At 37.3% G+C, this 14,288-nt stretch overlaps 1 protein-coding gene across 6 annotated transcripts in view; it reads left to right on the forward strand.

Annotated features, from left to right (window-relative positions):
• Positions 1 to 14,288, forward strand: part of ZNF521 (zinc finger protein 521) — a 228,700-nt gene that overhangs the window by 106,973 nt on the left and 107,439 nt on the right. For all 6 annotated transcript variants that reach the window (XM_072152045.1, XM_072152046.1, XM_072152042.1 and 3 more), the window contains one exon: positions 5,299 to 5,383. In XM_072152045.1, the coding sequence (XP_072008146.1) occupies positions 5,299 to 5,383 (85 nt within the window). The remainder of the gene's footprint in view (positions 1 to 5,298; positions 5,384 to 14,288) is intronic.

Consider the following 14,288-nt stretch of genomic DNA (forward strand, 5'->3'; position numbering starts at 1 on the left):
TGAGACCTGTCAATCAAGAACAAGAAGCCAGAACAGTGCAAGTAACTCATGAATATGTGTTAATATTGGATTCAGTATGATGGATTCACATCAGATGAGTTGCATATAGGTTTACAAACAGATATTATAACAGTGCAGCCATGGAAAGGAACCAATACTTTTTAAATATAGTTTTTAATGAAATCTTTATTTTGTGTGGGTTAATTTACGTGGCCGGTTATCTTTAAGACACTGGCAAGAGAAGAAAGATCAATGCAAAAAAGACTCAAAAGACTTTAAAAAATATTGTTATTAATATAAGCTGACAAGTTTAAAATACAGAGGGATGCAACAACATGTAATGTATGTCCAAGCAGCTAACCTGACCCCTTGAGAAAGAGCCATGCATTGTGGTGTATGGCAAGCGGTGGAGTAGATTGGATAAACTAATCTTTTCTCTGTGTTATATAAATACCGTAATCAATTTTAACCACCATTCACTGCTGCTCATACTGCACTATTTATTTATTCTTACATTCTCTTTATACTTGCAGGTTATATGTTTGGACGTCCATTACTTGTTCTGGCATCGCTCTGTATTTTAAACTTTTTTTTAACTTGTATCAATAACATTTTATTTTTGAGTCACAATCTTTTGCATTGGTCTTTGGAGGCCTTCAGGATGGTGGCCATACCCTACAAGATAGACCCCTATAACCTGTTGTTTGCTAGGGTATCCAGATATGGAATCTCCCCCTTTCATTTCCTAAATGAAAGGGTTTCCTATGACTATTCGCTCACCCTGCATATATCAATATATGCATTTATACTATGTATGGCTAATTTGGAAAATACATTAAAGGGAACAGAACAGCTCTTCAGTCACATGAAAAATTTAAACCTATGGCCTTTTAAATTGTGTTTTACATAATAAGCATACCTTTCTTGTGAAATTGTGTGGCCTAGATGCAGAAAACAGTTTTGAATATGCAATTTAGCTTTTTGCACATCACAGTTTAGGTTCAGACCACCCTTTCTTGCCCAGGGAGCTATCAACCACGAATGAGTAGAAGATGTTGGGAAGTAAATCTGGACAGAAGCCTCGCAATTTGAAGCCACGCCCATGGTGCACCGAAAACCTAGTTCGCATGTGAATAGCACTAGAAAATTATTTGCGTTCTGGCCATAATTTTTTTTCATCTAAGGTATGCTTATGATGCAGGGCAATTTCCTTGTTCTGGTTCCATACTTATCTATCAACATCAGTCACCAGCTTCATTGCCTGTAACCTTGGGATCAGTTGTTTTTGTAGTGCTGGGATCCTGACATATTATACTGTAAGTATAGAATTTCTAAAACAGCTTCTGAGACAGGAACTGACCGTTTCCTCTTAAAATAAGCTGCCCCATCGTTTATATATTATAGTTGGCCTTGTTGTTTACTGCGAAATAAACAGATGTGTTATAGCTTCATCAGTTCCCCATGTTCCTGTTTTCCAACCTCTTTAATCCAGGAGCCAAAAGAGGGCAATCTTCTCACTTTGTACTTTCTTTTCCAGCTAGCCTCCTCCCCTACCTCCTCTTATAGATGCAGTCTCCATGGGTGTACCTGCCCATTCTATGTATCAGGACAGAACAGTGGTGAAGTCCAGCTAAAGGTGTCAGGACATTTCCTTACAATTCTTCTCGAAAACGGCAGGAACTTGAAAGTCTTTAAGACATTTGTTGCCATGACTGCAGTCAGCATTTTGCTAGCAGCTAAAAGCTTCTACCCTCACCCTATTGAAGGAAGGATATCGGGACAGGATCAAGCATTTCAGCCCTGACATTATATCTAAAGTGACTGTCACACTGAACAGTTACCTCCGGCATGCTGATGTCTTCCATTTATTGTATCATTGGAGGAAGTGTGCACCATTTAATATAGATAGCTTGTCTATAAGGAAAGAACATGCTGGGCAGATTGTACTTTAAAGACAAGGAGTCAATTTCAGTCTTCACTGTGGCCAGAAACATTTTTAGGTTTTTAATTATTAAACATTTAATCGATTAAACTATGAATTGGTCAAATGAAAATATTTTAAAGTTATGATCAGAATTGCTAGTCTGCTAATTTTCACCATTCTGCGGCTTCCTTAAAAATGTTAAAAGGTTTGTCCAGGAAATAAATGGTATTGTTTGTATAATGAAAAGCAGAGATCTGGAGACTGAGGAATTGATACAGAAAATGTTTTGGAAAATACAGGCAGTCCCCGGGTTACATACAAGATAGGGTCTGTAGGTTTGTTCTTAAGTTGAGTTTGTATGTAAGTCGGAACTGTATATTTTATCAATGTAATCCAAGCCAGAACTTTTTTGGTCTCTGTGACAATTGCATTTTAAAAATGTTGGGTTGTCATAAGAATCAATATTAACACTTAGACTTCATTACAGACACATTTGATAATTGTTATTGCTGATCATTGTAGCCTAGGACTAAAGTACAGTAAATTACCAATATCCAGAGGTCCGTTTGTAACTAGGGGTCGTATGTAAGTCGAGTGTTCTTAAGTAGGGGACCGCCTGTAGTAACTTTAAACTTTTCATTCTAAAAACCATAACATTTATTTGCTGAAACCGGACAACCCCTCTACATTGAGTATCCTCGATAAAACAAATTCTGAAAGTTGCATCAACTTTCAAAGGCTTTCAATCAGCCAAAACACTAAATCTTTGGCAATTTTGTGTCCAATTTAATTTTTTTTAAAAACATGTTTTTAGAGTTTATGTTGCCTTAAATTAATAGCTTTTGGGATGCAGAAAAACTTTGCCTATTATCTTCACTACGTACGGTATGTACATTAGTTTTTTTTTTCTATCCTCAGCTTAGCCAGTTTAGCTGTGTTTCCTGGCTGTGCTGGTTTCTCCTGTGATTTCCTAGAAATGTTTATAGAAAAGGTTTCTCAGAGGGGAAGGGCTGCTGCTCCCTGCTTATTCTGGAGGAAAGAGGGGGTGGTCATGGGATAGTGCTCTCCATGTGTAGCTGTATTCAGCCTTGTAGATGCAGAAGTCTCCTACACAGTATGTGATTCTTCAGAACTTTTTCTGTCTCTCTCTCGGCACCTCAAGCTGTGTCATACACTCCTCTTCAACCCCATCCTCTACCTTCTCCTCTCCTGACACTTTCTGCACAGCAGATAAGCTATTAACCTGTAGTGCTCACACTGTACAGAATATACACTTCATATGACTGTTTCACTGCTGGTTTGTACTAATTATTACTTTCTCCATGGTCCTCCATGTTATGAAGGTTTGTCCCCATATAGATCCTCTATCTACATTTATGTAATGTGTAGTGGATATACTTTTAAGAATCTCACTGGATTTACTTAATGAGAAAACACAAAACAATGTAGAAACTGTGGGAAACCTAAATTGGGCTTCATAGCAGTAAGACAAAGAGTTTAGTCTTCACCTGCTTCAATGTTGCTGAGGAATATTTTTGACATGTAGCATAAGAACAGAAAAGGCAATAACTCTCTCTTTCTGTAAAGAAAATGGCGAGCAGCGTGATATGGGCTTTGTTCTGTTTGTTTTAAAAGGTTGAATCCCATGATATAAAGGTTAAACTTAAAATATTACACACCAATTGTCACATTTATACATTTTTCATATTTTATACTGGAGAAGATGTGTAGCATATGGTTACTTTTATATTTAAGAGTATCTGCCATATATCATGTAGTCCCTGATTCTAAAATCACTACTGGAAAACAAAAGTCAGAATCCATCAATATTTATCTTTATAAAAATAGGTTTCTCATATATATATATAAATTTCACATTACAAACCAGAAGTTTGGACACAAACTCAAAGAGTTTTCTGTATTTTCATGACTAAAAAGGATTCACACTAAAACTATGGATTGATACATGTGATACATTATATACTTAACAAAAAAGTGTGAAACAACTGAAAATATGTCTAATATTCTAGGCTTCTGCTTTGATTAGTGCTTTGTACACTCTTGGTCTTCTCTTGATGAGCTTCAGGAGGTAGTTACATGAAATGGTCTTCCAACAGTCTTGAAGGAGTTCCCAGAGATGCTTAGCACTTGTTGGCCCTTTTGCCTTTACTCTGCGGTCAAGCTCCCCCCAAACCATCTTGATTGGGTTCAGGTCTGGTGACTCTGGGGGTCAAGTCATTTGGCATAGCACCCCATCACTCTCATTCTTGGTCAAATAGCCCTTTCACAGCCTGGAGGTGTGTTTGCGGTCATTGTCCTGTTGAAATAGATGGTCCAACTAAATGCAAATTGTATGGAACAGCATCTAATGTCCATTCCTTGTGTTCTTTACACCAAACAAGTCTCTTGTGCTTGTTGCCTGTCCTTATCTGTGGTTTCCTAGCAGCTATTTTACCATGAAGGCGGCTGCACCCTGTTTTCTTAACAGTTGCTGTAGAGATGCGTCTGCTGCTAGAACTCTGTGTGGCATTGACCTGGTCTCTAATCTGAGCTGCTGTTAACCTGCAATTTCTGAGGCTGGTGACTCGGATGAACTTATCCTCCACAGCAGAGGTGACTCTTGGTCTTCCTTTCCTGGGGCGTTCTTCATGTGAGCCAGTTTCTTTGTAGCACTTGATGATTTTTGCAACTACACTTGGGGGCACTTTCAAAGTATTCCCAATTTTTCGGACTGACTGACCTTCATTTCTTAAAGTAATGATAGTCATGAAAATACAGAAAACTGTTGGAATGAGAAGGTGTGTCCAAACTTTTGGTCATATATATGTGAGTGTGTGTGTCTATAGACCTTTAATGTAATGATAGCTGGCCATACATCTATGGCTTTCTCCATTCATCTCTTCTTCTGTGTAAGAACATGCAAATGAAGACAGAATTTTCTTTATTATGACAGCTTTATGGAAAGCTTATAAGGTCCCCTAAACAATACTTGGGCGGGTAATTTTTTGAGCTAGTAGACTCCCTTCAATATTATATTTTTCATGTGGGATTAATTGAAGATGATTCTAGTCTTGACTATGGAGAATGAATTAAAATAGAGAATGATTTATTCCTTTTCTAGTGTGACAACCTTATTTCATTCTAAACTTAACTGTGGTTGGACTTGAGCGACTTATCCTGTGAAGGGAGTTTGAGCACTTACAACAAGGAAAGACAGTTTCTACGAATGAATTATGCTTCCTTAATAATATGTGTATAGTCCTAAATAAATTAAATGTGAAATCTGTGCATCTTGATAAACATAAGTAAATATTCATGTTTTACAAATTCATATAACTATGTACAATAATTCCATCTTTTGTATAATATTGTAGAAAAAAACCTATCAATGCATCAAGTGCCAGATGGTATTTTACAATGAATGGGATATCCAGGTCCATGTTGCAAACCACATGATAGGTAAGTACAGATTTGTTTATTGAAAATGAAAAGATATGTCTGAAGCTTGAATCTATATTTGCTTATTTGGATGTGCTTCCAATGGGAAAAAAAATCTTAATGGACCTTCCTGGTCAATAGTTTTGGCTTCTCGTTGCTCTTCTGACACGTGCTAGGTACAATATTGTTTGGTTTTGGTAGCAATATAAACAAACAAACCATGGTATTCTTTATTTTTTTTTTAGGTTTTATCTCTAATATAGCTTTAAAACTTAATACTGTGGCTATCTGCACCCCCGTTAGAGGGAAACAAGGGGCCCTCTGCATGTTTTATAAGCGAGTTCAATATATGAATAGTATATAAGCTTCTAAACTACTACTTGTAGAAGCTAGAAATGTATTAATTTAAGGCATTTTCCAGAATCATAAAAGTTAGAGCAATGTGTTAAGATCAGGATGTGTTTTTAGGTGTCACAGAGCCAGAGTTAACAACTTAAAGGGGTTGTCAATTTTCAGCAAATAATTGTGTAAAGAAATGTAGAAGCTTTCTATAGAAGGACAGCAAGCAGAGATCTAGAAAACCATGCGGAATGGATACAGAAAGTGTATAGGAAAACTGTATAACATTTCCTTACATAAACAATATAAATTATTTGCTCATAGTGGACAACCCCTTTACATTAAAGTACCTGTTTATAATCACATTTTTCACAACTTTACTAGTTGATATTTCCAGTTCTGTGGCACTTTGAAACACAATGGGCTCAATCTTTTAAATGACACCAATGACATTTCTAGGTGCAATGATTCGGAATTTCAAGTGGGCAACTGTAATGGTTTTCTATACACATGCTATCTGCATAAACATGTCCAGTTAGGGCATATATAGAGTATGGAAGCCTTAAAGGGGATAAAATATACCATAGAGTGTCCAGTGGTGGAAATTCAAGTTAAAGGGAACCTATCGCCAGGGACCTCATTTTCACCAAAGACAGGTTACAGAAGCCCATTACAGCTGCATTGAAAATATTCTGTTTTCTCTGAGCATTTGCATTACAATATATTTGTGTGTTATAACTTACCTTGCACCCTGACAGAAACCTCTATGTAGTCCCAGGAGTTGGGCTTTGGTTTACATCCATTTCAAAACATGTCTCTTGTCTGTGCTGCTCATTCCTCAGCTCCTGGCCCACCTTTGTGCTGCTGTACAGCTCCTCTCTCCCAGTGACGTCAGCTTACCAGGCTACGAGCTCTGTGAAGGAGAAGAGGTGAGGAGCTGTACAGGAGCACAAAGGTTGGGGCCAAGAGCTGAGCAGTCTGCAGCACAGACAAGTCACATGTTGTTTTTTTATAATGCATCCAAAACAAAACCAACTCCTAGGACTAAGCAAAGGATTCATAGTGCAAGATAAGTTATAACACACAATTATATTGCAATGCAAATGCTTGGAGAAGGTAGAAATTTTTGTATTTGCACTGCAGCTGTAGTTGGCTTCTGTAACCTGTCTTTAGTGAAAGTGAGGTCATTGGTGACAGGTTCGCTTTTAACTTGTCGAAGATGAGTGGAGATAATCTTCAGGGTGAAGAACTTCCTGTAACATGAAATTGTTAGTAGAATTTATATATTATCGTTTCACTAAGGAAATATTAAAACTTTTCATGAATTAAAAATTGTATGCTCAGAAGGAAAATGTATGCAGGCGAGAAGACATAGTCTCAGCTTTGCATTTGCAATTGGAACAGTAAGCCAACATCTGTAATTGCAGACACAACCCCAGCTAAGCAATAGAAGTCATATGTAGAACAGTAAAAGCTAAAATTTGTCTGTATATCTAAGGCAGCAAGCGACCAGCTTTGGTACTAAATAACCTACAAAATAACATACTATTAGAAGCCCTGTGTGTACAAATTGCATTCAGCAGTAAAGGTTAAAGTGCCCTACAGTTGGTGAAACTTGCAAAGACTTAAAATCTTAGAAGCCCCATATGGCAATATCATAGACAGCCATTCCACAAGTATGGTAAACAATGAGGGGGAAAGACACTTGCCTAAATTCCATTCCAATATGATATTGCAATAGGCTATGCGTAGGCTATTCATTCTGTAGTCTTGCAGAACTAACTAAAACTTGTATGGATATATTTTGTGTCCAGGAGCACTTTTATAATGTCTTTAAATATATTTGGAGGGGATTGTTATTATTGCTATTAAATGAATACCAAAAATACATGTGTGAATAGAGATATATAAAACCGCTCTGATCTCTGGCATACTTTACATGTATCCATTTACTCTAATTTATAAAAATCCTACCTAAAAATGAGGCCCAGTTTACACCTACATTCTGACCTTCATAATTCTAATTATGTTGTTGGAGCGGAAAATAGATTTTATTTTTTTCTAAAATGACGGAAGCCTTACATAAGTGTTTCAAACGGGCATGATTGGAAAATAATAAAAGGCCATTAAAATCAATGGACAGAAAGCTGGTGTGAACTAAGCCTGACGTTGTGCATATAAATCATAAACTTTGGAGGAAAAAAGTGGTTGGCGGAGCAATCTGCACATGCATAGGACTCGTAACGAGGAGTGAGCAGAACCCATAATGTTTGGGTACTTGCCAAAAATGGTACCATTTTCCTGAGGATACTCGCTCCCTGTGACGTCATTGTTATCAGCGTCTCCTTTTAACGGGTAACACCCACAATTGGTGCCAGCCCAGTTCGCAGGTGTTACCAATGGGGTTCTGAAATCTTTAGGTGCAAACTCAGCCGAACCTAAACCTTAATGGGTCCTCTCAACCCATTAATGTTTGAGGTATTCTTTCTAACCATCTAAAATACTGTTTTTTATCGTTCTTCCTTATAGCTCAGTGGAGATGGCAAAATACAGTAACTTGCTGTACTTAACTAGGGCAGCATATTTTAATGACAATGCTACGTTAGGCAAAATAAAGAATTTCCATCAATCTAATAAGTTGGAAAAAAAAAAGTTATTGAATGAGGAAATGAACTGTAAAATTTTATCCTTAGCAGTAAAATGATTTTTATATGTTTCTGTTTGGTACAAGCTAATGGGATTTTGTAATCTTCTGGGACAGCAGTAATATACAAATAATAAATCTTTAGTCAACAAAATTTTAATCCTTGCTTTGTTTTTTTATACTGACCCAAAATGTTACTCAGTGACATAGTCTGGTGAGCTTTGCTCTTTTGTATATTTTTAGTTTTTTAACTGTAAACGTGGCCTCTGTAAACGCAATAACAATTCTGGCTGTACCATAAACTTAATAGACATGCATGGAAGTATGACTATCCACTCCATTCATAGGTGGTTGGTGGGGAAGAACTGGACTACTACTGGCGATTACTGTGGTTGGCGCTACCATTGATACTGGAGGATTGAATTACTAAGTTGTCCTAGCAGTTACATAGAGGGATCCATCAAATATAAGCCTTCACACAACTTTGTCAACAGAAAAATTGTAAAACGTTAGGACCAAATGGCCAAAACTGGTTTCTGGAGCTAAGTAGATTTGCCAGATTAATATGCCTCCCTATATAAAAGTACATACTACCCAGTAGTCAAAATAAAACCTAAAAAGTATCTTCAAATCAATCTACTATGCCCATAGTTTGAGTCCAGCAGTATACATCCCGAAAATGTCTCCTTGCCTCTCCCTTTCCCTAGGATTGTGGTTGACAGGCTGCTTTGTAGGGACTAATACACTGCTGCCTGTCAATTACTGTCTTCCGGGACAGACATGGGAGTTGAAACACAGCCAGACTTAAACAATCAAACCAGTGTATACATTCAATAATCTGATGTAGGGCAGAACATAAAGCTGCAGGAGCCACTTTACATAACAAGGCTGGATTGTGGCTGATAAAGGGAGTCATATGCGTTCTACAATTATTGCAATCTGCAATCTCTTTTGCACATCTATTCCCCTCTAATTAGTATTTGGTCATATATTTCTGGGTACTATACACTAAAGCAGTGGTGGTGAACCTATGGCATGGATGCCCTCTCTGTGGGCACCCAGGTCTTCACCCTAGCACAGAGTTTGCTGAACGCATGACATCCTCCTGTGGTCTGAGGCTGCCCAAGACACGACATGCTCAATGCTATTTTCTTTTTGATATTTGACTTTTTTTTTTTTTAATGATAAAACATTGCAAATTTATTATCCCTAAATGTTAGAAGGGATATAGCAGAAACACAGAAATGGGTATATAGATATATACATCATCATTACTACACAAGATTAAAGGTGATGATCTGAATTTTATGGCACAAAGGATGTTTCTTCCATCGAGGCTTCGTGTATTTCTTTATCACAAATGAAATTACATTCTGAATTCATAGTCCATTGAACTTTTTTTCTCTTAATTCATCAAAGGTTGCCCAAATATGTTTTAAAAATGCTGAAACATAAAATATTACAAGCACTTCTTTTATCTATTTTGTGCTGTCCCAGAAGGCAGCTTGAAGGAGATGAGATGTAGGTTCCCTTATGATATTCAGTGGTGACATTTAGAAAAGTCATATTGCCAGAGAGTAATTTGAATAGTTGGCCATTCATGCCAGATTTATGAAGTGAAATTAATTTACTGCTTGCATTGCACTAAACAGCCCACGATCACACACCACAGCATTGGAGGTTTCTAACTTCTATGTCTTTGTATATAAAATGTTCTACTGTTAAGGGAAACCATGTTTTGCCTGCAAACACAATTAAAATCCCATGAGGCAGTGGCACTATAGGTAAAAACATATGCTGTGAACATGTTCCAACTCTTGCCGATCCCGTAGAACTGAACTGACTGAAATGAGGGGGTTACTGCTTGGCCTGCCACTGCACCCAAACTTCTCCTAATTGCTTGGGGGTCCAGTTCTCATGATCTTTATTAGTCCCATCTTTTATCACACCCTTCCAACCAGCCCCATTCTACATCCCAATACGCCCACAGTGCCGCGAAGGGCAGAAAACTGGCAGTATGGGGAGATTTACATACTTTCTCTACCAAAAAACTGTAGGAGAAATATACATGTCCGATGTGCTTGCCACTGAAGCTCAGTCCTATTCACTTTGATGGAACGGAGCTGCACATAGGCCAGAAAATGGCCTATATTTAACCCAATTTTTTTTTTTTTTTTTTTACTATTTCACTCCGTTACATAAAAAGTCAATTTTATTTCATGGAAATAAGTACCATATATCCATTTTTCACTCCGATCACACGGCCAAGGCTGCTTGCAAACAAACACGTGCAATATCGGGTTGGAAACAACAGACCACAGGTCATCAGTAAGTGATGTCCAACATTTCGACTAAGAAAAGGACCTGCTCCAAAATGTGTTTATGAGCCCATTGAAAAACATGTGAAACGACTATGCAGCAGTCACCTCATTTACATAATAGATAGGATCACAGCTTAATTATAACCCCTTCCTGCACCCAGCATGCCTAGAAAACTCTCCATATATCTTAATGCCTATGGCAATGAGGCTGATTACTAAATGATTTTACTAGAGATGGGGCAGGATGGAGCCACCATAGCCATGGATAAATCACAAAATACCAAAATCAAAAAAATTATTCATTGTTAAAACAAGAATGCAAAAAATATCACAGTAAAAAAGAAAAATGGTTATACATTCCCTATAAAGTGCATCTCCAGTTGCACAGCATTATCATACCTGCACAACATCTTCCAGTATCTCTGGAAACTATAACATCACTAAGTTGACAATACAGACATCATACAACAAAGACCCGCAATGGGTTAATAAGAAGTATTGTTGGTAAAAAGATGGAAGTGGGAAGCAATGTCTGTATTGATCTTTTGTGAAATATTGTGAGGTTACATTATGTAGAGTTTTTTTGTACGTCGCTAGAGGTGAAAATCCATATAAAACTATTGTTATTCAAAACTTTTCTTTAAGAAAAACACATCAAGACTTTCCAAATACTGTCTCCTCCTAATGGCTGGCTTACAACTCAGCAGACACTGTGCTTAAGGCATGCTTGGGGATAGTAATTACTTGGTGTTTTTTACTAATTCAATGAAGTGGTTTCTTGCTAATAAGCTAACAAGTGTGTTTTATCATTTCGAGAACTCCTAAGGTTTGAGACACTTTATTAAAGACATTTTTTCCACACTAATTGCTTCTATACAGTGCTAATTAACCATTGAATGTATTAGTTTTCCAATAAATACACAATCTTTAGTCAATTGCCTTGTTGTTTGATAATAGATCAAAGTATGAAGGTTGGATTCCTTCTTGTAGTACGTGCAAAGGTTCTCTTGTGTCTTGGTTATTCAAGTTTTTTTCCCAAAACAAACACTCTTGGTTAATGAAGAGCAGAAGAGTATTATAGGAATTATCCTCATGGTGTAGAATACCCAACATAGTAGGAGTCAAGAGCTAATTTTGATATTTTTGCTTTAATGCATTCAAAGTATAACTAGTATTAACAATATTTTATCATTGTTGTTGATTGTTTAATTGCTCGTTTCTTGTATACATCTTTTTTCTATCATTACATTTTTGAGAGCTATTTAGGACAGGATTTTTTTTTTTTTTTTGCTAATTCTGTATTCATCAGTAGGGGTGTGGTAAATGCTTTATGATCTCTGATATAATGCTGCAATGGTATCTATTGTATGGGAACTTTGCAAAGGAACAACCCATACAATTTTTTTTTGGTTGTCGAATGAAGATGCACAAAGCATCATTGAAGACTTCTTTGTCTTCACCAGAGAACGGTCATTCCTTGTTTGCCTTTCAGGTGAAGCCGAAGTCTGAATTTGTTGTAAATGGAGTACTGATAAAAGATCTAGACTGTAACGTATAGAAAACCGAAAAGAGATTTCATGTTTCTCACTCTAATATAATCTAAGCGTAAAAGTCAAATCTCACAACCCAATCTAATGATCATTTGGTCAGTGATACAAAATTCAGTGTCGTGTATTAGTCAGAGATAAATGATGAAAATTAGGTTCTGTGATATTAGGAGCTGCGGTGGATTAATACATATTTTCCAAAAATGAATCTTTACACGTTTCTGTTTCACTGCTGCTTTATTTTGTGTGTGCAAATGTAATATTTTCTCCATTCCTATATTTCTTGAACTATTTTCTACATATTCATAGTATAAATTCTGCATCAGCTTACAGTCGTCTAATGATGAGATAAGCCTGACATTGTGAAGCCGTATTTGTTTTCAGTCTGATAACTTTTGACCAATAATTGCCATCCTCTAATTATCTATTTTAGTCATGAAGGAATCTTTCTCTGTGGGGGCTGGCATTATGATTAGAGCATAAATCCCATAAGATACATGTGTGCTCCAGATCGCTCCAAACAACTGTCTCATGAAACGTAGCGGGCACATTGCAAACCACTCACTGTGCACAACAGAGGAGCACATTTGCTATTGTGGGCTCATCTGTCTGACAAATAAGATGATAAAAAGCCAAATTGTTAAATTGTTGATAGTTCACTGCTGCTACCAGGCAATTAAAATCATGTCAGTTACAGTAAAGACTGTTTGTATTATGTGTCTGTGCGGAGAGCAATCTATTTTATTTTGTCTATTTTATTTTGTCTTTTTCAAATATTTTGGTCAAATTAAAGAAATAAGAAAAGAATATCAATAAATCGATTTGTTCTTTGAGCTATATAAATCATCAAACCAGCCATTGTCAGAAAATATCAAACAATATTAGGCCAGTAAAGCACATTTTACGTGTAATGTGCTAAACATAGCAGTGACATGTTCTGTTGCATGTCATAGATCAAGGGAGTTTTTGGGCCACCTAAGTACTAGATCAATGTTCTTAGTTACATCCATATATACTGCAATATTGAGTCCAGTGATTGACTGCAGCAGTGGTTTAGTGTGTACATCCACATTACTGCCTTATCCAAGCTAACCCCATAAAGAAGACACTAGAAAATGGATTTTATTGAGGGTTTTGCGGGAGTGGAAAACATCCAGTACCCGAACCCCGATGTATATGTTATGAATGTTCGATAGGGATCACAACCAACACACAACATGGATGAAACTACAACTGTAGCAGCCATAGCAGCTGCTACAGGGCCCTGCAGGATTATGTGCCTGCTAGGCACCCAACTTTTTACACAATCTAATGGAGGATGTGATGCATAATATGTCATACTGCACAGCACATCCTCCATTCTTTTGGATAGGAAGTCGGGTGCCTGGTAGGGCCCCTGCAAAACTGTACTCTGAGCACAGTCTACTCAGTGAAGTCATGCTGGGGGAGGGGCAGAGGACCACAGCACAGCAGGACCAAGAAGCTTTCTCTATTCAGGGAAGAGAAGAACTTTGGTGAGTATTTGTGTGTGTGTATATGTATATAGCAGTGTATACTTGTGTGTGTATATAGATATGTATACATGTGTGTGTGTGCATGTATATGGCAGTGTCCTTTAAAGACCTCTGAAGTAAGATGTCATGCATGGGCATACCACTGCTCAATAAAACAAGCGGACAGACACAGGTTGATTCCCTGTGCCTTCGAGAAGTGCATTATGTGGATTGAGGACTCACTAAATAAAGTGGTATTAGTTTTCTTTTTATGTTGTATGCTTTAATTGCCACTTTTAGCATTTTGTTAAAAGGAAACTGTTGCCAAACTACTACCCCCCAAAAATCCACAAACAATGCCTTCTTCTGTAATATGTTTGTCCCTGGAGGTCTTTTTGGCATATTTCTTAGTTGCATTATGAATGAAAAATCATCTTTTATTTTTTTTGTATGATGAAGTCAGGGGACCCTGCCTCTTGCGGTCAGTTTGCTTTGCCCACTGCATGTATCTGGCTTACCAGCACTGCCTCCTAAATGCCAGATGCATGGAGAGGGTAAAGTAGACTGACTGCAGGAGGCTGG

The sequence above is a fragment of the Engystomops pustulosus genome, chromosome 5, assembly GCF_040894005.1.
Source record: "Engystomops pustulosus chromosome 5, aEngPut4.maternal, whole genome shotgun sequence".
Classification (NCBI taxonomy): Eukaryota; Metazoa; Chordata; class Amphibia; order Anura; family Leptodactylidae; genus Engystomops; species Engystomops pustulosus.